At 40.5% G+C, this 22,854-nt stretch overlaps 1 protein-coding gene across 1 annotated transcript in view; it reads left to right on the plus strand.

Moving 5' to 3' along the window:
- Window positions 1-657: 657 nt before the first annotated feature.
- LOC103116518 (organic anion transporter 7-like) overlaps window positions 658-22,854 on the plus strand; it is a 35,456-nt gene continuing 13,259 nt past the window's right edge. Inside the window, 5 exon segments of the mRNA XM_060176400.1 lie at window positions 658-1,214; window positions 6,165-6,268; window positions 17,444-17,598; window positions 17,699-17,867; window positions 17,968-18,091. Coding sequence (XP_060032383.1) covers window positions 813-1,214; window positions 6,165-6,268; window positions 17,444-17,598; window positions 17,699-17,867; window positions 17,968-18,091 — 954 coding nt within the window. The 5' untranslated portion in view covers window positions 658-812.

Here is a 22,854-nt window from a genome sequence, read left to right on the forward strand (position 1 = left end):
ACACCCCTGGCTTAGTGAGCTTCTGAAGAACTTGCGGATGTATTTTATTGAATTTCCAGATGACATTTTGTTTGGTTTAGTTTTTTCTAGTTTCACAGGAAAGTGTTCTGAAATGTCTCCTACTCCATAGCCATGCCACTGGATGTCTGGAATTTCAGTTTTGATAATGACAAGTGACATTTTCTAGAAAGAACTGTTTCAGGAGTTGGGTGATAGATAGTGCAGCAGGTTAAGCGCATGTGGCACAAAGCTCAAGGACCACAGTAAAGATCCCCCTTTGAGCCCCCGGGTCACCACCTGCAGGGAGGTTGCTTCACAGGTGGTGAAGCAGGTCTGCATCTTTCTCTCCCCTCTCTGTCTTCCCTTCCTCCATTTCTCTGTGCCCTATCCAACAATGACAACATCATCAACAACAACAATAATAACTACAACAACAGTGAAAAGCAAGAAGGGAAACAAAAGGGAAAATAAATATATATATGTGCGCATATATATATGTATATATATATATGCGCACATATATATAAAGAACTGTGCCCACAGTCCAGTTTGTTTAATCACAAGAATGAGCGACCAAAGTTCAAAGGCACATTGGAACACCAAGGATATCATTGACAGATTCAGTTTCAAGTTTTGGAAGACCACAGTAAACTACTATTCTTGGCTTTAAAGAACTCTAGTATCTACCTTACTTGAAATTGATTTTGAGAAACAGCTTTCATGTTGACGCTATTGAGTTGAGGAATACTGTTTGAATTTCCTAGATATTCTAGAAATTCTGACTCAGGTTGAGAATCAACTGCTCAGTTTTGATGGCTTTCCTTATACTCCTGGATAAAGCTGGAGGCCTGGGGAAATTCCAAATTCTTCAGATGATTTTCCTCTGCATCTCCATCTTCATCTTGAGCCCATATACTATGTTGGAGAACTTCATTGCAGCCGTGCCTGATCACCACTGCTGGGTCCACTTCCTTGATAATGACACCATCTCAGCTAATGACACTGGGACCCTCAGCCAAGAGGACCTCCTGAGAGTCTCCATCCCCCTGGACTCCAGCCTGAGGCCAGAGAAGTTCCAGCACTTTGTCCACCCCCAGTGGCAGCTCCTTCACCAGAATGGCACCTTCCTCAATGTGACAGAGCTGGACACGGAGCCCTGTGTGGATGGCTGGGTGTATGACCGCAGCACCTTCTCTTCGACCATCATGACTCAGGTGAGAGGGCCCGTTTATCTATTATACCCACACAATCTGGGAATGAAAAGAAAAGGCACTGCATTTGCTAAAAGGTTTTTGTCACAGTGTAGATGTTCATTCTTATTTCTTTCGTGTAATTTTAATTACTTCTTTATTAAACAACAATTCCTTGCATAGGTGGTTTGACTTATAATGTCTTGTACTTTAAGATGGCATCAAACAGACATTCATTAATAATCACTGAAGGGAGTCAGATTTGTGTCCAATAGTGCATTATTGAAGGACGCTTTCATGCTGTGGTCTCTTCCACTTCTTTGCCTCTCTGTATATAACACACACACACACACACACACACACACACACACACACACACACACACACACACACACAGATACACACACACACACAGATACACACACACATACACACATACACACACACACACACACACACACACCCTTTTAATTCTGGCAGGTTCTTACTGATATGCTTGACTTAAGGATATTCTCAGTAATCACAATCTTACTAGTGTAACCTATAATTAAGTTGAGAACTATTAAGTGTCAAGTGTTAAAAATATTGTATTGTGTAGCCACATTCAGCTTTTGGTTACTAGTCAGAAACATCTGGGAACTTGCTAAAGGTCCTCTATGTAGACCAGAGTTTATATAATAATGAAGACTTCTGAAAGTTTGGTCTGGGGAGATTGCTCATTAGTGAGTAAGGGTTTTCAATGCCTGAAGCAATACATTCACTTCTCATCAACACAGTGTTGAGCAGTGCTATGGTTTCTATCCTACTGTCTTTTCTGTCATAAATATATACATCAATTAATCTTAAAAAAATAAATAAAGGTTATGAGATTAAAATTCAGTATTATTTATAATTGATTTATTATTATTACTATTTTGCTGTGAGTAGATCTCTTATAGTGTGATTCTGCTCCTCCCAGACCAATTTTTTATTTGAGTGCATGTATGTGTGTGGAGAGGGAGATAGAGACAGAGATAGATAGATAGATAGACCAAGTGAGACCATATAATCAGAGTTGCTCCTGTGTTGTATGTTTTACATTGGCTTGGTCTAGCTCTCCCCCCCCACCAGAAAAATTGGTTTGGCCCCTGCTAGTTTTGTGGCCCATTTGTCCCCGCCCCAAGGGAACCCCTACAGAGTTCCAGAGTTCTTGGCACTGCCGAGTGAGGAGAAGGATGCAGGAGAGTTCTGTGTGGTGGTTAGTTTAAGGGTCTCTCTCTGCCACCAGAGGAGAAAGACAGGAGATCACGTTTGCCCGCTCGTGAATAAAGATATACAGCTTCCCAGCCCAGCTGTGTGTCCCCGAGTCTCTGTTCACCACCGCGAAGCTAGCCCGGCCTGCTGGAGTTCCCCGAAACTTTAACAACAAATGGTGCCCACGTGGACCTGACCTGCGCATCTCTTAGATAAGTGAAGACAATTTGGCTACCTATACACTATGGCCTTCTCTTCTGCTTGTGAAGAGATCTCCAAAGGCCTCTGCTCTTTCTTCGTGAGACTGTTTCGCTGTTTCTGGAACATTTATCTCTGGACCACTCTGTGGTTTCTGCCCAATGCCAGCCTGCAGGAGCCCAACGCCAGCCCGCATGAGCCAGCTTTCCACCACGTGGTGCAGGGCATTGGGCACTGGCTCCCTCCACACTGCTCGGCCGCTGGGAACAGGGCAACAGACATGGCAGGGCCATGGGGCAGGGCCTCGGCAGCCTATCCTGGCCACCACCCCGTGGCACCTCACCCGTGCCATCTGCATGGCTGGCCCGCCCACCCTCGTTCTATGAAGTCTGGACAGATCCTGGACCTCCCGGAGACCGCGGGCTCCCTACCGAAACTGGGCCCCCTGGCCAAGATCTCCAGCTTGGGTCTGAAGGCAGACAAGCTAGAACATGTAGAGATTCGTCCAGAGATCGCAACCTACAATTCCTAGAAGTGGAACTGCGCGGGAAGCCACCTCCTGATGGTGACCCACCCCCCCCAACAACTAAGACAGTACAGATCTAAATTTGTGTTTGAAATGACATGTCTTCATAACAAAGGTTTCTCTCCTTGTGTATTGAAGACCATGTGTATGTGTGTGTTTAAAGTTTGGTAACATTAACTTTAAGGTTAAGAATGTAACTTTAAGGATAGATTCTTACCAGACAAAGTTAAATGAAAAAGGTTTTCAAAGTAATTCTCATAAAGATAAAATTAACTTACATTTAAAGTCTGAGGTAAAAAATTAGTTAAAAATCAATATATTTTAACCAAGTTGGTCTAAAAAAAAAACTGCGCACACCTAGGGTGTGTCTCCATCTTGAATGGGTGTAACAAAAGGTTAAAAAGATGCTGTTGATATGTAAAACTCTCAAATTCCTTCTCAGTTAAAACGTTAGATTGAGCTATGGTTATGCTAACAATTGTAATAGAGTTATCAATTGTGGTAAACTTCTAACCTGCTACAAGTTTTGTTTCATAGTAAGTAAATTGCAGCTGTCAAGTTCTCTACAGAAAAGCAGAATTCCGATGGCTGACATTCCCCATCGAGACAGACGTACAACAATTCACCCCCTGGCAATTCTTCGGTGGACATCTGCTTTGGACTTCTATTGGACTCACTGGTACACCTCGGACACTTTGCACAAAACTAGCAGCTTCCTTTATGCTGCTGGGTTTCTCAAAGATTGACTGCAGCCATGCCTTGGGACTCTAGGCCTCACCCTCCCCCCATGCTAGAAAATGCCCGTCGAGACAAGTACGCCCCCCAGAGGCAGGAAATGTTTTTTTTAAGCTGATAAAGTTTTGCCCAGAGGCAAAAAATGGCCCCCTCAGGCCTTCCCTTGGTAGCACACTGGTTCTTGTTACTCGCTTACATGTTTCTCCATGTTTGTGCCAGTTTCTTTTTTGAAAATGCCCGTACAATATAGGTTTCTGTTCACCCCACACCCTTGATACTGTAGTCATTTAGTTAAAAAGAAAAGGGGGAATTTTTGTATGCTTTACATTGGTTTGGTCTAGCTCTCCCCCCACCAGAAAAATTGGTTTGGCCCCTGCAAGTTTCATGGGCCCGCTTGTCCCCGCCCCAAGGGAACCCTTACAGAGTTCCAGAGTTCTTGGTGCTGCCGCGTTCTGTATGCAGGAGAGTTCTGTGTGGTGGTTAGTTTAAGGGTCTCTCTCTGCTGCCAGAGGGGAAAGACAGGAGAGCACATGTTTGCCCTCTCGTGAATAAGATATACAGCTTCCCAGCCCATCCGTGTGTCCCTGAGTCTCTGTTCACCACCGCGAAGCTAGCCCGGCCTGCTGGAGCCCCCCAAAACTTTAACAACATTCCTGGTTCCTTGTCACGCTCATGTGGTGCCAAGTCTCAATCATGGTCAAATGCATGACAAGGTGAATACCATAACTGGACAGAGGTATTATGGCCTTCTTATCTGTATGCTTCTAAATTGTAAAATATTATTCTCTGCTCAAGATTGACAACCTTATACTTTGTGGTCAAATTAGATTTTCATAAAAACAATGTGTCTAGGTAAGTGTTCCCTGAAGGAGTCATCTTTAAGCTGAAAGTTGAATGATAAAATGTCTTCTATATAGATAAGAGTGATGAAAAACAGCAAATGGGAAAAGACATTTGCACACTACACTTCAGACAAATGGTTGATATTGAACACCTAAAAAGAACTCACACAGCTCAACAAAAGAAAAAGAACAACCAAATAAGAAAGTGGGTAGAAGATATGAATAGATGGTTCTCAGAAGAAGAGATACACATGGCCCACAGATATATGTGGAAATGCTCCAATTCACTTATTACTACAGAAATGTAAATTAAAATTACATTCAGATTCCACCTCTTCTCTGTGAGAATGGGCTCCTTTAATAAAAGAAGAGAAGATAAATATTGGATAGGATGTGGAGAGAGAGGGACTCTGTTACACTGCTGGTGGGAATGCAAATTGGTGCAACCATTATGGAGAAGAGTATGGAGAACCCTTAAACAAATGCAAATACCTTATGATCCAACAAATCTACTCCTAGGCATTTTTCCAAAAGAGATAACACTGATTCAATGGGATATATGTACCCCCATGTTTACAGCGGCTTTATTCACAAAAGCAAAAAGATGTAAGTAACCAAAATGCTTTTTGACAGATGAATAGGTAAAAACATTATGGGTCATATAATCAACAGAGTGTATTATTCAACAATAAAAAAAGATGACATGGTGTTTTTTACATAAAATGGGTAAATTTGGAGAGGTTTATTATGCTTAGTGAAGCAAGTAAGGAGGTAAAAGACCACTACAGAATGTTTTCACTCATATGGGTGATATAAGAACTAAGCATATGAATGTTAAAAAAAGTTAGTGTATAGCTAAGACTGTGGTAGAACTATAGTGGTTTTCTATGCAGGACACAACCTTTGGTGACAGGAGTGGTGAAAAAGACTATACTGTAAGCCGTTACTCAATAAATCTCTAGAATTAAAAAAATAAGTCAAATAATATATAGAAGGGAAGCTTGGGTGTGTGCTAAGGGCATGGCATATAGTGTTTAACTTTTGCTTTGCCTCCAGGTTTTTTGCTTGGGCTCAGTGCACTACAAATGCACTGTTCCTGGTGGACAGTTCCCCCCCCTTTTTTTTTTGCCCTTTTTGTTGTTGTTGGATAGATAGAGAGAAATTAAGAGAGGAGGGGAATACAGAGGGAGGGGGAAGACAGATAGACACCTTCAGACCTCCTTCACCACTTGTGAAGCGACCTCTCTGCAGTTGGGGAGCCGGGGACTTGAAGCAGGATCTTTACGCAGGCCCTTGCTCTTTGTGCACTTAACCTGCTGCACTACTGACCAGCCCTGGCATATAGTGCTTTGCAAGGTACATTAAGTAGTTTGGATTAGATTTTTACCTTTTGTTTGTAAACTTGTATGGCTCTCTCAGATTTAGTTCTTTGTCTTCTAGTGGGATCTGGTATGTGAATCACAGACACTGATCCCAGTGACTAAATTCTCATTCATGGCTGGAATGGTGGTGGGGAGCATCATGTGTGGTCGATTATCAGAAAGGTGAGTGTTCTGGATCACAGATCTTTTTTCTACCCTAAAAAAAGTATTTCTTCATTGTGGTATGTCAATTTACAATACTGTTGTCACAAATTTAGTTTCCTATCCCCATGATAAAATTTAGCACACCACACTCTAGACAAACTTACCATTTCCCTCTTCCTTAATACACTGACTACCTTAGGACAGCCCTTTTCTCTGCCTCTGCACACCCCTCACCCCCCTTAGGGTCTTTGGAGCAGCAGCTATAGATCCTTCCTACTTAAAGTTTCACTCTGCATTTTTCCTGAAAATAATCAAGTTTAAAAAGTGTAGGTGGCTTATTTCAGAATGGAAAAGAAGAATTAAACCCCTTGTAGAAAGGAATCTTATACAGAAGGTTTGCATAGATTGCAGTTTAGAGAAATAAACTTTATGGTGGTCAAGTTGGAAATTAATGACTTTGTTATAAGGATTTTTAACAAATCTTTAAAATCAATGGCATTATTTTGTCAAGAGTACATTTAAACTTCCATATCTTAAAGAAATAAGAGACTTTTAGATTGCAGCTCTAGTTCTCACTATATAACATGCACACTCAACCAGGTGAGCCATCACCCATGCCCTTAGTTCCCCTTATAGTTCATGAAAGATTTATCTTTATTTTTTAAGTAAATCTATATGATAACAAAGAGTTTTTAATCTTCCCTTATTCTTATCATTATCACTTGACTAAGTAATCTAGTTTTCTCAATATACAGTGTTAAGTTTTTCTAAGAATGATGTAAAATTTCTTTTTAAAATTAAAAAAAAATTCCCCTTTTGTTGCCCTGGTTGTTTATCATCGTCAATGTTATTATTGTTATTGCTGTTGTTGTTGTTGGATAGGACAGAGAAGAATGGAGAGAAGAGGGGAAGACAGAGGAGGAGAGAAAGATAGATACCTGCAGACCTGATTTCACCACCTGTGAAGTGACCCCCCCTGCAGGTGGGGAGCCGTGGGCTCAAACAGGGATCCTGATGCTGGTTAGTGTGCTTTACGCCATGTGCGCTTAACCCACTGCACCACTGCCCGGCTCCCAAATGATGTAAAATTTCTACAGCAGAGTTTGAAAAATTTTGATTTCATATTGAGCACATAATTGTTATTGTTTCTTTATTTTCTTTTATTTATAAAAAGGAAACACTGACAAAACCATAGGATAAGAGGGCTACAACTCCATACAATTACCACCACCAGAACTTCGTATCTCATCCCCTCCCTTGATAGCTTTCATATTCTTTAACTCTCTGGGAGTATGGACCCAAGGTCACTGTGGGATGCAGAAGGTAGAAAGTATGGCTTCTGTAATTGCTTCCCTGCTGAACATGAGCACTGACAGGTTGATCCATACTCCCAACCTGCCCCTCTGCCTTTCTCTTAACCTAGTGTGTGTGTGTGTGTGTGTGTGGGGGGGAGTTCTGAGGAATTGGAGCTCCAGGACACATTGGTGGGGTTGTCTGCCCAGGGAAGTCTGGTTGGCCTCATGTTAGCATCTAGAACCTAGTGGTTGAAAAGAGAGTTAACATATAAAGCCAAACAAATTGTTGACTAATCATGAACCTAAAGGTTGGAATAGTGCCGATGAAGAGTTGGAGGAGTCTCTGTTTTGTAGATAGCTAGTAGGCCTATTTTAGTTATATTCCAAAGGGCCCATGACTATATTTGTTTTTTTTTTCTTTCCTCTGAGCCTTAAATCTGATATACAGGTGGATTCAAATTATTGTCTAGGGAGATGATGTCAAGGCTAGAAAAAAATGACTCGAAAGCTGAATCAGGGAAGAGAGTAGCTCCCAAATATGAGAAAGGTGTATAACTATTGTTGACCGTAAACTCCTTTGATTTGATGTGATCTGGGGCCCATATTCAGCTTAAGAGCCTATGTGACCTCTGCATCCCTGTAGATCTGAGCTCACATTCTGTGGTCATGAGTAGGAACACTCCAAGCTGTCCCAATATCAGGACCCATCTTCCTCAGGTAAAGCATAGAGTATGTTGTCCAGCCTCCCTTCAGATGATGGAACATTCTGTACCATTGTTGATCCAAGTTGAGGGCAAGGTTCTATGGGGTCCCACAAAGGGGTCTATTTTGTTGTTCCTGATAGAGATGAACTGTAAGAATGGGGAAAAGGATTTATTTGAGGTCTAGGCCCATCATGTCTGTTTGGGAATCTAAGGACTCCCCGAATAAGGCCCCAGCTGATAGGATGGCCTGATAGTGACTAAAGAGTCATCTTTAAAGTATGCCAGTCTCTTGCCCTCATTCAGTTTTTGTAGTCCTTGCTTTGATAAGGATAGTTTTGGAGTGAGTGAGGGAAGTGTAATAAGAATTAGGTGAGTAGGGTATCTATGTCTAAGTAGACACTATTTCATTATGAACTTTATACTGACTCACTGCAGACTATTGTGTACTTTTGCTTTCAGGTATATATTTTGCCCTAATTTATGGATACATGTTAATATATGCTCTATCTTATGAGACCTGGTATATATATAGGTTTTGGGACTTTTTTTTTTAGGAAGTGAACTACCTGGAATGGATTTAGAAAATCCTATGAAAGGAAAGGTTTCACTTGAGTAATGAGGCTGAAGTGTTGACATTCCATGCCTGATGTCTCTGGACACAGTCTGAAGTGAAGCATGCTGAGGCGATACTCATCGCATTGATTAGGTTGGGGTCAGTGGATGCAATATCATTTGGTATGAATTGAGAGAAGCATGCAGGAAAGTGAGCCCCACCCTAGAGGCTCCAGGACTGGGGGAAATATAGGCTCTATAGAGGAAGTGGTAGGTTCCTGCTGTCTTAGGGTTTAAGAAGACAATAGATAGTTATTGTTATAATCACATTATTTGGTAATTGGGTTAACTTTTAAAGATCCCTTTGTTAGGATTTGCTGTATCATATACAACATCACCATAATTTATGTCCTTTAACATTATTTGTATATAGCTGTGCCACCAGTTGCTTCTGTTCTCCCTAAGCTTTTAAGAGAGTCAACATATCAAAGACTCAGCCTATGGTCTGTGCATTAAAAAGTTTGAGACATTCTATCAATTTTTCCCCTTTTGTATTAATTAAATAGTGATTTATATGACTACAAATGAATAGGAATGTACATAAACACCATTCCCACCACCAAAAGACTGTGTCCCATCACATCCTTCCTGCCCCCACCCGCCCCCACCCCATGAAGCCGAACATCCACCCTCAACCTGAACTCAGGGTTTTCACTTTGGTGCCCTTCTCCAAATTTAGTCAAATCCTGCTTTGAATATATATATATATATATATATATATATATATATATATATATATATATATATATATATACACCACAACTTTCTCAGCTACTCATCTTCATCTGTTGTTGAGTACCTGGGTTGCTTCCAGGTTTTAGCTATTATAAATTGTGTTTCTATGAACATAAGCGTACACATATCTTTTTGGTTGGGCATTATGAAGTCCTTGGGGTAAATATATTTAGGAGAGGAATTACTGGGTCATATGGAAGGTCCATTCTAGCCTTGTAAGAGTTCTGTTACTGTTTCATAATCATCTGTGATGAGTTAAATACCTTAAAACTGATGAATTTTTTAATAATAAATTTTACTTCCTCTCTTTCCACTGGTGATTTAATAATGGCTTTCAAACTAATAAAATTTCAGGGTATAGTTTCACACTACACCTATCATCAAAGTTCTGTCTCCCATCCCACTAGTCTCCATAGTTCTCCCACAGTATGAAGAGCAGTTTTGTTACCAGCTATGCTTAGGTGGAGAGCTACAATCACTTTGGTCTTATAAAAATTATTATATTATTGATGAGTAATACACAGAAACTTGAAGCAAAGAGTTTTATTGCTGTGCTAGTAAGGAAACGTACTTTCAAAGATGGAGGGCTTACACCACAGATGAGAAGATGAAGCATAAAGTACAGAGTTTGGTGTGTTTTAAAGCAAAATCTTGAGAGGAGTCTAAGGTTACGTAACTAACTGGCAAGCTAGATGTCACATAACTAGTTGTACTCTGCATCTGCTTAGCCATAATGCATACCGAATAACCCGTCGGGATGGGGAAACTGGATGGCTAATTTATTATAATGCATTATGTTGAAGTAGGGGTCATCTTGAACCATTTATTTCTTTTTTTTCTGTGCCTATGTCTCTAGTGGTTATTGGCCATTTTTCCAACTAGTAAGCCAGGCCTTGGCCAAACAGGCTTGGCTATATGCCCTGAATTCTTGCATCCTGCCCTCTTGGTCATCTTTCAGTTTGTCTAATTTAAACTGTCAGAATCCCGTTGTTCTGTGTGATGGTATACCCTGAACTTCCTTCTCTGCTTCCACCAACTCAATGACTAACTCTATCCTAGCCTAAGCAACTGTAATGGTTTGACTTTTTTTTTTTTGTAAGTACCTGTTCTATAACTTTATTTCACTCATGAGGGAAATCATCTAATAGTTATATTTCACCTCTTCAGTTATTCCACTAAGCAAATTTCCCTCCAGTTTCATTCATTTTATCCTATAGAATACAACATCGTATTTTCCTAAGGTTCCAGATATGGATAAACTATTCGTTCTCCAACTATCTGCCTATACTTATATGTATCTCCCTCCCTTTTGAGGTCCCATTTTCTCTTCCTTTAAGTCACACATGCACCTATTACTACATCCAAGTGTCCCTCTGTTTCTTTGGTTCCTGATGGAATTGGAGTTGAGAAACATCTGGTCATCTTCCTCTTATCATTTCCCACCTTTCTCATCACTGAAGGTCTGTGCCCAACCCTTCCATCTTCCCTCAATAACCATTTCAGTTTTCCACAATCTAAACATGAGTTGGCTTTTTATTTGTTTGCTTGTTTAAGTTCATTTGTTCAGTTATCTAAATTTCACATGAGTAGAACCATGTGATCTAGTTTCATTTTTCTATTTCACTTTATTTTTTTAGTTATTTAATATTGATTATTTTTCTTTTTATGTGGGACTCCTCTCAGAAATTCTTTTTGTAGGGGGGTCGGGCGGTGGCGCAGTGGGTTAAGCGCATGTGGCGCAAAGCGCAGGGACCGGCGTAAGGATCCCGGTTCGAGCCCCCCGGCTCCCCACCTGCAGGGGAGTCGCTTCACAGGCGGTGAAGCAGGTCTGCAGGTGTCTATCTTTCTCTCCCCTTCTCTGTCTTCCCCTCCTCTCTCCATTTCTCTCTGTCCTATCCAACAACAAATTGCGTCAACAAGGGCAATAATAATAACCACAACGAAGCTACAACAAGGGCAACAAAAGGGGGAAAAAAAAAGGCCTCCAGGAGCGGTGGATTCATGGTGCAGGCACCAAGTCCAGCAATAACCCTGGAGGAGGAAAAGAAAAAAAAAGAAATTATTTTTGTTAAATTTATTTATAAAATAAAAAAATATTGACAAGAACATAGTATAAGAGGGGTACAATTCCACATAATTTCCACCACCAGAACTCAGTATCCCATCCCCTCCCCTGATAGCTTTCCTATTCTTTATCCTTCTGGGAGTATGGACCCAGGGTCATTATGGGGTACAGAAGGTGGAAGGTCTGGCTTCCATAATTGATTCCTTGATGAACATGGGCAATTGCAGTTCAATCCATACTGCCAGCCTATCTCTCTCTTTCCTTATTGGAGAAGGGATCTGGAGAGGTGGTGTTCTAGAACATATTGGTCAGGTCATCTTTCCTGGGAAGTCAGGTTGGCATCACGGTACCCTCTGCAAAAAGCACTAATATATAAAGAAGAACAATTTGTTTAAAAGTCAGGAAACTAAAGTCAAGAATACATCAGATGATATTTGGGGGTCTCCTTTTGGAAATAGTTATTAGGTATACTCCAAGGGGCTGTAACTTTACTAATTTTTGCCTGAGCCAAACAGCTAATATACAATGCAGGTAGGGTAAAAGTATTGTATGGGGTATATGGTGTCAGAGTTGGAAATCAGACTAGAAAGCTGGATCAGGGAAAAGAGTACTTCTCAAATATGAGAAAAGTATGTAAACATTGTTAACTGTAAACCCCATCAATGTGATCTGGTGCTGATGTTCTGTGCAGGAGCCTGTGTGACCTCTGCGTCCCTGTAGGTCTGAGCTTGTATTCTGTGGTCATAGCTAGGAACATTCGGGCTGCTTCCATTGCTGGACTCATCTTACTCAAGTGGAACAGTATGTTGACCCAACATCCCTTTTGAGAGTGGAGCAGTCCCTACCATTGTTGAACCACATTGAGGGCAAGGTCCTGTAGGGAACCCACAAAGGGGCTGATTATGTTATTCCAGAGGGATATGAGCAGAGACAGTAGAGAGAGTGATCTGTTAGAGGTCTGGGCCCTCACTAGAGGCCCCGGAGATGAGGTGACCTGGTAGTAATCAGAAGAGCCATCATTAAAGTGTGCTGGTCTCTTGCCCTTATTCACTTTTGTAGTTCTTACTTTGTCTGAGAAAGTTAGCCTTGGAGTGATTGAGGGATGTGAAATAGGAAGTAGGTAAGGAGGGTATCTAGGTCTAATTAGAAACTATTTGATTAGGTACTTTATGTTGTCTTTTTTAGTTCTTTCTATTTGCTTGCTGCACTGATTGAGTCACTTTTGCTTTAAGGTATATATTTTACCATAATTTATGGACACATGTGCACATGTCCCCTGTCTCTTGGACCTAGGTGCTGTGGCTTTGTTAGGAAGTGTACCACCTGAAATGGAGTGAAGGAGTTCTTTAAACTAAGAAAGGTCTCACCAGAGTACTGGAGCTGAAGGGTTGACTTTGCAGGCTTGTCTGTGGACACAGTCCAAAGTGAAACATGTTGTGATTGTACTGGTTGCATTTATTTGGCTGTAATCAACAGATACAGCATCAATTGGTCTGGGCAAGAGATGCCTTCTGAGAAATGAGCCCTGCTGCTGAGGCTCCAGGACTGGGAGAAATATGGGTTTTATAGACAATGGGCAGGGTTCTTTCTGTCTTAGGGTTTAGGAAAGTGATAGATTGTTATTATAACCAAGTTATTTGGGAATTCGGTTGACTTTGCCAATCCCATTGTTAGTATTTCTCTGTCACACAGGAGTTCACCCTGATTTATGTCCTTTAATGCTATTTACATAGAGCTATAGTTAAATTGGGCCATAGCCAGTTGTTTCTTGTCTCCCTGGTCGAAGATTATAGTTGATTTAATATTTCAAAGAAAAAGCCATTATTTGAATTGTATTGGCAATTTAAAAACACTGTTAAAATTAAATCAAGTTAAAACTAAAACTTAAAAGGGACTTGGCTGCATCGCATAAAAGATTGACTGTGGGGTTGGTTAATAGCTTCTTGTCTCATGCATGACATGTGAAGATTTTCTCCCATTCTTTCAGGGGTCTTTGCATTTGGGTTATGGTTTCTTCTGCTGTACAGAAGCTTTTAAAATTGATGTAGTCTCATTAATTTGCTTTTGATTTAGTCTTCCTTGCAACTGGGTTTGTGTCTTCAAAGATAACCTTGAGGTTTAGGAGGGAAAGTGTTCCACCAATATTTTCCTCCAAATATAAAAAATGTAATAGGAATTAGGTGAGGAAGGTATCTAGGTCTAATTAGAAACAATTTGATTAGGTATTTTATGTTGTCTTTTTAAGGTCTTTCTGTTAGCTTGCTGCACTGATTGAGACACTGCAGACTATTGTGCATTTTTGTTCTAAGGTATATATTTTGCCCTAATTTATGGATACATATGTACATATGCCCTATCTCATGGGACCTGGTCTATATCTAGGTTTTAGGGCTTTGTTCACAAGTGAAAGCCTTGGTCTTTCTTGAGGAAGTCTGGTCCTTAAATGAGTGCAGCCTAGAATGTTCCCAGCTGTTATCATTACCTATGAGCTCAAAGCAACGAGAACTCAGAGGTTACATGGGCTCAGAGCCTGTGTAATGATATATATATATATATATATATATATATATAATCTATTATATATATTCAAATATGAATATATATTATATATATTCTCCCTGGGTCAGGTTGATGGGGTAAACATTAACTTTATGTACATATTTTCTTCAAGTTTGAGAACTACTCTCTGCCCTAATCCAGCATTCTATGCCTATTCTCAACTCTGATACCATCTTCCCAGACAATATATATATATATATATATATATATTTTATTATTTTATTTATTTAAGAAAGGATAAATTAACAAAACCATAGGTTAGGAGGGGTACAATTCCACCCAATTCCCACCACCCAATCTCCATATCCCACCCTCTCCCCTGATAGCTTCCCCACTCTCTAGCCCTCTGGGAGCATGGACCCAGGGTCATTGTGGGTTGTAGAAGGTGGAAGGTCTGGCTTCTGTAATTGCTTCCCAGCTGAACACGGGCGTTGACTGGTCAGTCCATACTTCCAGCCTGTCTCTCTCTTTCCCTAGTAGGGTGGGTCTCTGGGGAAGCAGAGCTCCAGCACACATTGGTGGGGTCTTCAGTCCAGGGACATCTGATGACATCTGGAACCTGGTGACTGAAAAGAGAGTTAACATACAAAGCCAAACAAATTGTTGAGCAATCATGGACCCAAAGCTTGGAATAGTGGAGAGGAAGTGTTAGGGGGATACTCACTGCAAACTCTAGTGTACTTCTGCTTTCAGGTATATATTTTGCAGTAGTTTATGGATACATGTGAACATATGCTCTCTCTCACAGAAACTGGTGTATATCTAGGTTTTGGGACCGTGTTAGAAATTGAACCACCTGAGATGGAATTAGAGTATACTATGAAAGGAAAGGTCTCACCCAAGTAATGAAGCTGAAGGGTTGTCATTCCACACGTGAAGTCTCTGGATACAGCCCAGACAATATTTTTGCCCACCTCTATATTAGCTATCAAACTCAAGCAAACACTATAAATGGCATGGACCCCTAAGGGCATACCTAAAATAGTTTTCCTCAGTTCTTTCACACTGAGGTCACTATACTCATCTCCTCTATTCCTACTTTTTTGTTCCTATTCATTAATTATTCTGCTTTATATCTTAATGACTTTCAGTCACCCAGTTGCAGATGCTATCATAATTTAATCCTGACTGCCCTAGGCAGATGACCTCACAGATGTGTCCAGAGCCAATAGGGAAAGATAGAAATAGGCTGGGGGTATGGATAGACCTGCCTTGCCCATGTCCAACAGGGATGCAATTACAGAAGCCAGAACTCCCACCTGCACCCTATAAGGAATAATAGTTCATACTCTCAGTGAGAGAGAAATGAGGGAAAGATGACCAGAAGGCTCTGAACTCCATGAGGACCTGGAGTGAGAAGAGGACAAAAGGAAGGACTTTCAGAAGTAGTAATAAGTGTAGCTGTGACTTAGGAAGAGAAGACAGGACCATATAAAAAGGGAAAATACATACAAATATAGACAGAGAATTAAAGAAATAATAGTTACTCCATATCTCTGGTGTTGGGAGGACTACTCTAGCTTCCAATGGAGGGAAGCAGACCCACAAGTCTGGTAGTGGGAACAATGTGGAATTATCTACCTGTTACTTTATAATCAATACGGTCACTAATAAAATTTATAAAAGTAAGAAAAAAAGAAATTGAGAGTGCAAAGGGAGATACAATACAAAAGAATCCCCTGCTTCACTACTTCATCAGTCATGAAGCCTCCACCCTGCAGGTTGGGACAGTGGGTTTGATCTTGGGCCCATGCATATGGAGATGTATGGGCTTCTTCTTCTTCTAGCATTTGCCCTTCTTCCATAGCCAGTCAACAGCGTCAGGTTGAGCCTGATGTAAAGTTTCGAGACCTCCTTTGAATCTGGAGAGGTGGCAGTCGTTGACTATGTGGGTCATAGTCTGTCTGTAGCCGCAGGGGCAGTTCGGGTGTCTCTGGCTCCCCAGCGATGGAACATAGTGGCGCACCGGCCATGGCATGTTCGATAGCGATGGAGGAGGGCCCAATCATAACGTGCTAGGTCAAAGCCGGGTTGACGCTTGCAGGGGTCTGTGATGAGGTGTTTGTTCTTTACCTCAGCTGACTGCCAACTCTGTTTCCAAGAGACTGGAACAGAGAAGTTCAGTATAGGCATAGGGGACCAGATTGGGTGACGAGACGTCAAGCGTTGGACAGGGTGGGCGAAGATATCCGTGTATATTGGCAGGTCCGGTTGAGCGTAGACGTGGGAAATGAACTTAGATGATGCTGCATCCCGACGAATATCTGGCGGGGCGATGTTGCTAAGAACTGGCAGCCATGGAACCGGGGTGGAACGGATGGTTCCAGAAATGATCCTCATGGAGGAATATAATTTGGAATCGACCAAGTGGACATGGGGGCTATGGAACCATACTGGGGCACAGTATTCTGCAGTGGAATAGCATAATGCCAGAGATGATGATCATAGTGTGGAAGCGCTCGCGCCCCATGAGGAGCTGGCCAGTCTTGCAATGATGTTATTCCTCGCACCTACCTTTGCTGCAGTTTTTATGAGATGATCGTGAAATGACAGAGTGCAATCGAGAGTAATGCCAAGATAGACTGGCTGGGCTTCATGCCGGATTCTCGTATCCGTATCGTATCTCGTATCGTAGATGTATGGGCTGAACCAATATGTCACAACCTTGTCTTTGTAAAATTCATGAATATGATGTGCTTCTGGCATCATTGTCTTGCAGATTTCTCTAGAATTATCTTGCATGCAGCAGAAATTCCAAGTCAAAAGGGAGGGTCTATTATACAACCCATCAACAACTGAGATTTAATTTTATGCAACTATTTCTTTTACATCAGTTTTGTCATGACTTATGTATTCTCAGATTGATCAATACATTTATATTCCTTGTGTTCTAATCATAATATAGACTCAACTATGCTAAGTGCATGTGCTACCATAAGTGAGATTTATTTTAAAGTTTACAATAGAGCTGCATCTCTGTTTGATTTGGAGTGATGACAATTCTGATAGTCACAAATTAGAGAAAGAGCCTTCCTATACTCAGGATTAATTCATAGACAAGTATGTTTATTTCTGCAAATTGCTATATTATACATTGATTTTGTGGGTTAAGAATGTTTTAATGTTATTAAATTTTGCACTGTTGACATTGCCCCCATAATCTAGCTTGCTTCTCTCTCCCCCAATCTCTCTATCTCTATGTATCTCTCTCTCTCTCTCTCAGGTTTGGGAGGAGGATGGTCTTCAGATGGTGTACCTTTTTGTTGGCCATTACTAGCACTTGTGTAACATTTGTTCCCAACTTCCCCATGTACTGCTCACTCCGTTTCTTATCTGGGATTTCATACATACCTATTGTGGCAAATAGTATTTTTCTCAGTAAGTCTTATTCTGTATCTTCAGTATTTTTCTAGTATTAACATTGACTTGAAATTCTACCTTTGTTTGAAATAAAAATTCTGTGTTTTTTTTTTTTCAGTTGTAGAGTGGACAGTGCCCCGGTTCCAGGCATTGGGAATAACAATGACATCCTTTGCCACGTGTATTGGACAGGCAACCTTGGGAGGTCTGGCGTTTGTCTTTAGAGACTGGCATATACTCCAGCTAGTGGTGTCTGTTCCATTATTTGTCTTATTTCTGTGCATTAGGTATGAGCTTTCTTTTTGTTTTGTTCTGTGGGATACTGGTATGCAAATGTTGACAGATTCAGCGTATAAGTGTCTGTTCCACACGATGTGTCTTGGTCAGGTGGGTGGCACAGTCTGCTCTGTGGCTGATTATCTCCAACAGACCCGAGGAGGCCTTAAAGGAACTGAGAAAAGCTGCACATCGTAATGGCAAAAAGGATGTTGAAAACACTCTGACCCTGGAGGTAAGGAGCATGGGAGGCTGGTTATGGGATGGAAGGCTGTAAATAAACATTTTGGCAATGGAAATGTAAGCTCCAACTATGAAAAGAGTCACTACATTACTGTCAGAGGAATGCAAATCAAACCCTCAGTAAGAGATTACTATATGCTTATTTGAATGGCTATTACATAATGATAGGTAACAAATGTTCAAAGGCTTTGGAGAAAAGGAAAACTTTACCAGCTAGTGAGGAGATTGTAAAGTGGTCTAATCACTGTGGAGTGCAGTCGGATATTCCTGAATAACTTCAAAATACAACTGGTCTTCTGGCAGTTTACACTCAGTGTATATGGAAAAGACGTGATCATAATCTCACAGAATCTGTCCTCCCATAGTAATTTCTTTCTGTCTTAGGGTTTAGGAAAGCGATAGATTATTATTATTATAACCAAGTTAGTTGTGAATTTGGTTCACTTTGAAAGTCAGATGGTTAGGATTTGCTGCATCATACAGGATGATTTTTCAGGAGACAATGGAATACAGGGAAAAATTATCACAGGGAGTGGGGACCTATCCTGCAGGCAGCAGTAACATTGTTGACAATAAGAAAAAGCAAACAACAGCAACAAAACACTTAAAAAGAAGTGAAACACCTTTTGTATTAGCAGTGATTTACTTTAGATACAGACTTAAAATTTTTTAAAGATTTTAAAGAATATTTATTTATTACCTTTTTTGTTGCCCTTGTTTTTTATTGTCATTGTAGTTATTGTTGTTGTTATTGATGTCATCATTGTTGGATAGGACAGAGAAGTGGAGAGAGAAAGGGAAGACAGAGAGGGGGAGAGAAAGAAACCTGCAGACCTGCTTCACCGTCTGTGAAGAGACTCCCCTATAGGTGGGGAGCCCGAGCCTCTAACTGGGATCCTGACACTGGTCCTTACACTTTGAGCCACGTGCACTACCGCACAACTCCCATAAACTTAAAAAAAAACTTTCTTCTGGAATACTCCTATTCAAGTTATTACCATTTAACGCAGTATATCAGTTTTCATGACTAAGATATTTGGTGTGTATGTTAAATTAAAAGAAATTGTTCGGGGGCTGGGTGGTGGCACACCTGGTTGAGCCATGTTACAATAGGCAAGGTCCTAGGTTGGGGTCCCCTGTCCCCACCTGCAGGGGGAAAGGTTTTGAGTGATGAAGCATGGCTGCAGCTGCCTCTCTGCTTCTCTTCCTCTCTAGCCCCCCCATTCCCTCTTGACTTTTGGCTGTCTCTATCCAATAAATAAATAAAGATAATAAAAAATTAAAAAAATAAATTGTCAACAACTTAGTGAAACTATAGATATCCAAATTTTTCCTGAAAAATTTTTGTGTTTTAATATTGATTTAAAATTATAAGGTAATAGTGGAATAATACCATAAGGTTCCTACCATAAGAGCTGTGTGTTGCCATCCCCTACAGAGGAAACTGCAGTAGTTCTCCCAGAGTTGCAGATATGAGTTGACTTTATCTATTACATATGTATCATCTATCTATCTATCTATCTATCTATCTATCTATCTATCTATCTGTCAGTCTATCATCTATCTTTATCTATCATGTATATATCTATCTATATTTATCATCTATCATCATCTATCAACTGTAGGTATCTTTATATATATATAATTTATATCTACATCTATCTTTATCATTTATCTAATTATTTCGCCCATTAAATTTTTTATTTATTGCTACAATAAATAAAAACATTGTTACAATATTATAAAATTACACCCACCACCAAAGTTCTGTATTGCTACCCTTCCAGTTTACAAAAATAACCACCATAATTCTCATAAGTCTTAAGAACAGTTTGCTTGCTTATATTGTCTTTGGATTTTGTGTTTTTGGCAAGTTCATGTAAATCAGATCTTTAGATTCCACATATGAGTGAAACCATTTGGTATTTGTCTTTCGTCTCTACTTATTTCGCTAAGCATAATCACTTCCAGTTCCATCTATTTTGTCCCAAAGGACACATTATCACCTTTTTCTGATTTCAAAGTAGTATTCCATGGAATACATAACCCATAGCTTCTTTAGCCAGTCATCTGTGTGGTGTTTGTTCATTTTTTCTATGCTCCTTCATTCACTTCCTTTCTACATTACACCCTTACTTATTACTGATTCTGAGTGTCCTTCTTATTTTCCTCTTCTCTTTCAGATAATAGAAACAGTGCCTGGCTTCCTTTGGTGTTTTCCAGAATAGCTTTACTTTCAATGATGGTATAAAAACAAGATTCCTGGTGACAAACACTTCATGTCTTCATGGAATTGGGGTTCAGAGCTCTCTGATGATCTTCCACTATTATTTATGCCTTTGGGAGTATGGACCAAAGTTCTTCTTGGGGTGCAGAAGGTGGGAGATCAGACTTCTGAAATTGCTTCTTTGCTGGATATGGGCATTTTCAGGTTGATCCATATCCCCAGAACTTGTTCTCTTTCCCCAGTGGAGTAGGGCTCTGGAGAGGTGATATCCTGGGGCATATTTAGTGAGGTCATCTGCCTATGGAGGTCAGCATGGAATCAAAGCAGCATCTGCAACTAGGTGGCTGAAAGCAATAAGATATAAAGGAGGACAAATGTTTAATAAACAGGAACCAAAAAGTAAGAAGAGAGTAGATGAGAATTAGGGACACGAGTGTGGGAAGAAGCTTGGAAGTCTATTTTAGGTATGTTCCTAGAGATCCATGACTTCAGCAATCTTTGCTTCACCTGATAGTTAAATGGAGGTGGACTAGAAATGTTGTCTGGCAAGATGATTTCAGAGTTGAAGACTGAACTAGAAAGCTGGATTAGGGCAAAGAGTAGCTCTCAAACATAAAGAACATATATAAATACAATTAATTGCCCCATTATTCTGACCTAGGGCCCATATATATTCATATTTAGCACAGGAGCCTGCCTGCATAACCTAAAATTCCCTGTCAGCCTGAGCTTACAGTTCATGTTCACAGCAGGGGACATTCTAGGCTGCACTTATTTCAGGGCCAGTCTTCTTTGAGTGGCAGGGTAGGATGATCCAGCCTCCCTTTGGAGAGTGGGGCAGTCCTTACCATAGCTAGTTTACAGTGAACATAAGTTTCTGGAGAGGCCCTCAAAAAGGCTTGTGATGACATTCTTGAAAGAGTGACCCATGATCGTGGAGATAGTGTTTAGGCTCATTGTATCTATGTGGGAATCCAAGGATTCCATGATTAGGACCCAAGGTGATATGTTGGCCTGATAGTGGCCAAAGTGGACATTATTAAGTGAGCCAGTCTCTTGTCCTTTCCCAGCTTTTGTAGTCTGTTCTTTATCTGATAAGCTTAGCCTTTCTCCCAATTGTTAAAATGTTGAGTGTCAATTATTGCATCCAGGCCAGTATTAGGTTTATGGGGTCTGTCTTCAAGTTAGGGAGGAAATAGACTAAGGATTTTAGTGAAGTTTAAGTAAATATCAAATTCTCCTGCATTTACTTGTTTGATGATGCCAATAAACTTTCAACCAGTTTTTAAGACTGTTTGTAGGCCCCTGTTTCATTTTCCACCTGTCTGTGGAAACCATTTCATTTTTTTGTGAATCTTAATACCATTTTGTATTTTTTAGTTTTTACCATATGCCTCTGCTTTTTTCTTCAACATACTGTGAAGCCATGAATCATAATAGCAGAAATAATTCATCTATAAAAAAATTAAGGAGTTATGGATGGGATGTAAACGTGAAAAAATACTAGCAAATTGCACTAGGTGTGAATTAGTGTATCAGCGGGATGCATTGGATCGACCTTCTCGTGGTGCATCCTGTGAGTACCCATTCATTGGGGAAACTGACGATCCTTCCTAGTCGACTGAATCCACATGGATCCCAGTCACTTTCAAAGCCAGCAACAAGCAGCTCCTGACAGCTTTCAACCTGACCTGTTGACTGGCTACGGAAGAAGGGCAAACGCTAGAAGAAGAAAGTGTATCAGCTATAAAGTCATACAATTTTTTTGACATGCAAACACTTTATTAGGAAGAAGTCAGGTGCAGGTTTGGAAAAGAGACATTAAGAGGTTTGCATTCAATCAGCTACCACAGTGACTGAGTCTTCTTCCAATGGCAAAATTTATAGTCATTACAAAGTAAAAATTTGGGGATGGTTTTGGTTGAGCTTACCCAAAAGGGGAGTGTTTATTACATCAAGGTTTAGGGGTATGGTATGGTATTACTTAGATACAGCAAAATAAGCAATTGGACAGAGATAGGCTAGGCCAAGGCCATGAGTCCATAAGTTAATAACCAGATCTTGACTACACATATCCGCTTACTATGGGACGTGACATACAGTGCGTCCTGGACAGCAGGAGAACAGGCAGGGACAGCTAGCTGCAGCTGAATTTGCAGGGACAATGAGTGCATTTCTGGAATGTAAGTGCTTATATAATTTCATACACACCCACAATCCTTTGTTACTGTTAAGTTCCAAGTAGGGTCCTAGGTTGAAGTCAGCCTCAGGTTAACTATACCTGTGTACCAATAACCCCCCACTTCTAGTTTAGGTTTGAACAATGATGTTCAGTGTTCGTGTACCAACAAAAATTATTGGATATTATGCCAAGTCCAAATTTCACACTGTAGACCCTGCATTTTACCATTGGAGACTTGCCTCTGTTGGTGTATAATTTCCTTCATTTATTTCTCTTTTTTAAATTTACAAAATGGAAATATTGACAAGACTATAGGTTAAGAGAGGTATAATTCTGTACAATGTCC

This window comes from Erinaceus europaeus, chromosome 17 (genome assembly GCF_950295315.1).
Source record: "Erinaceus europaeus chromosome 17, mEriEur2.1, whole genome shotgun sequence".
NCBI lineage: Eukaryota > Metazoa > Chordata > Mammalia > Eulipotyphla > Erinaceidae > Erinaceus > Erinaceus europaeus.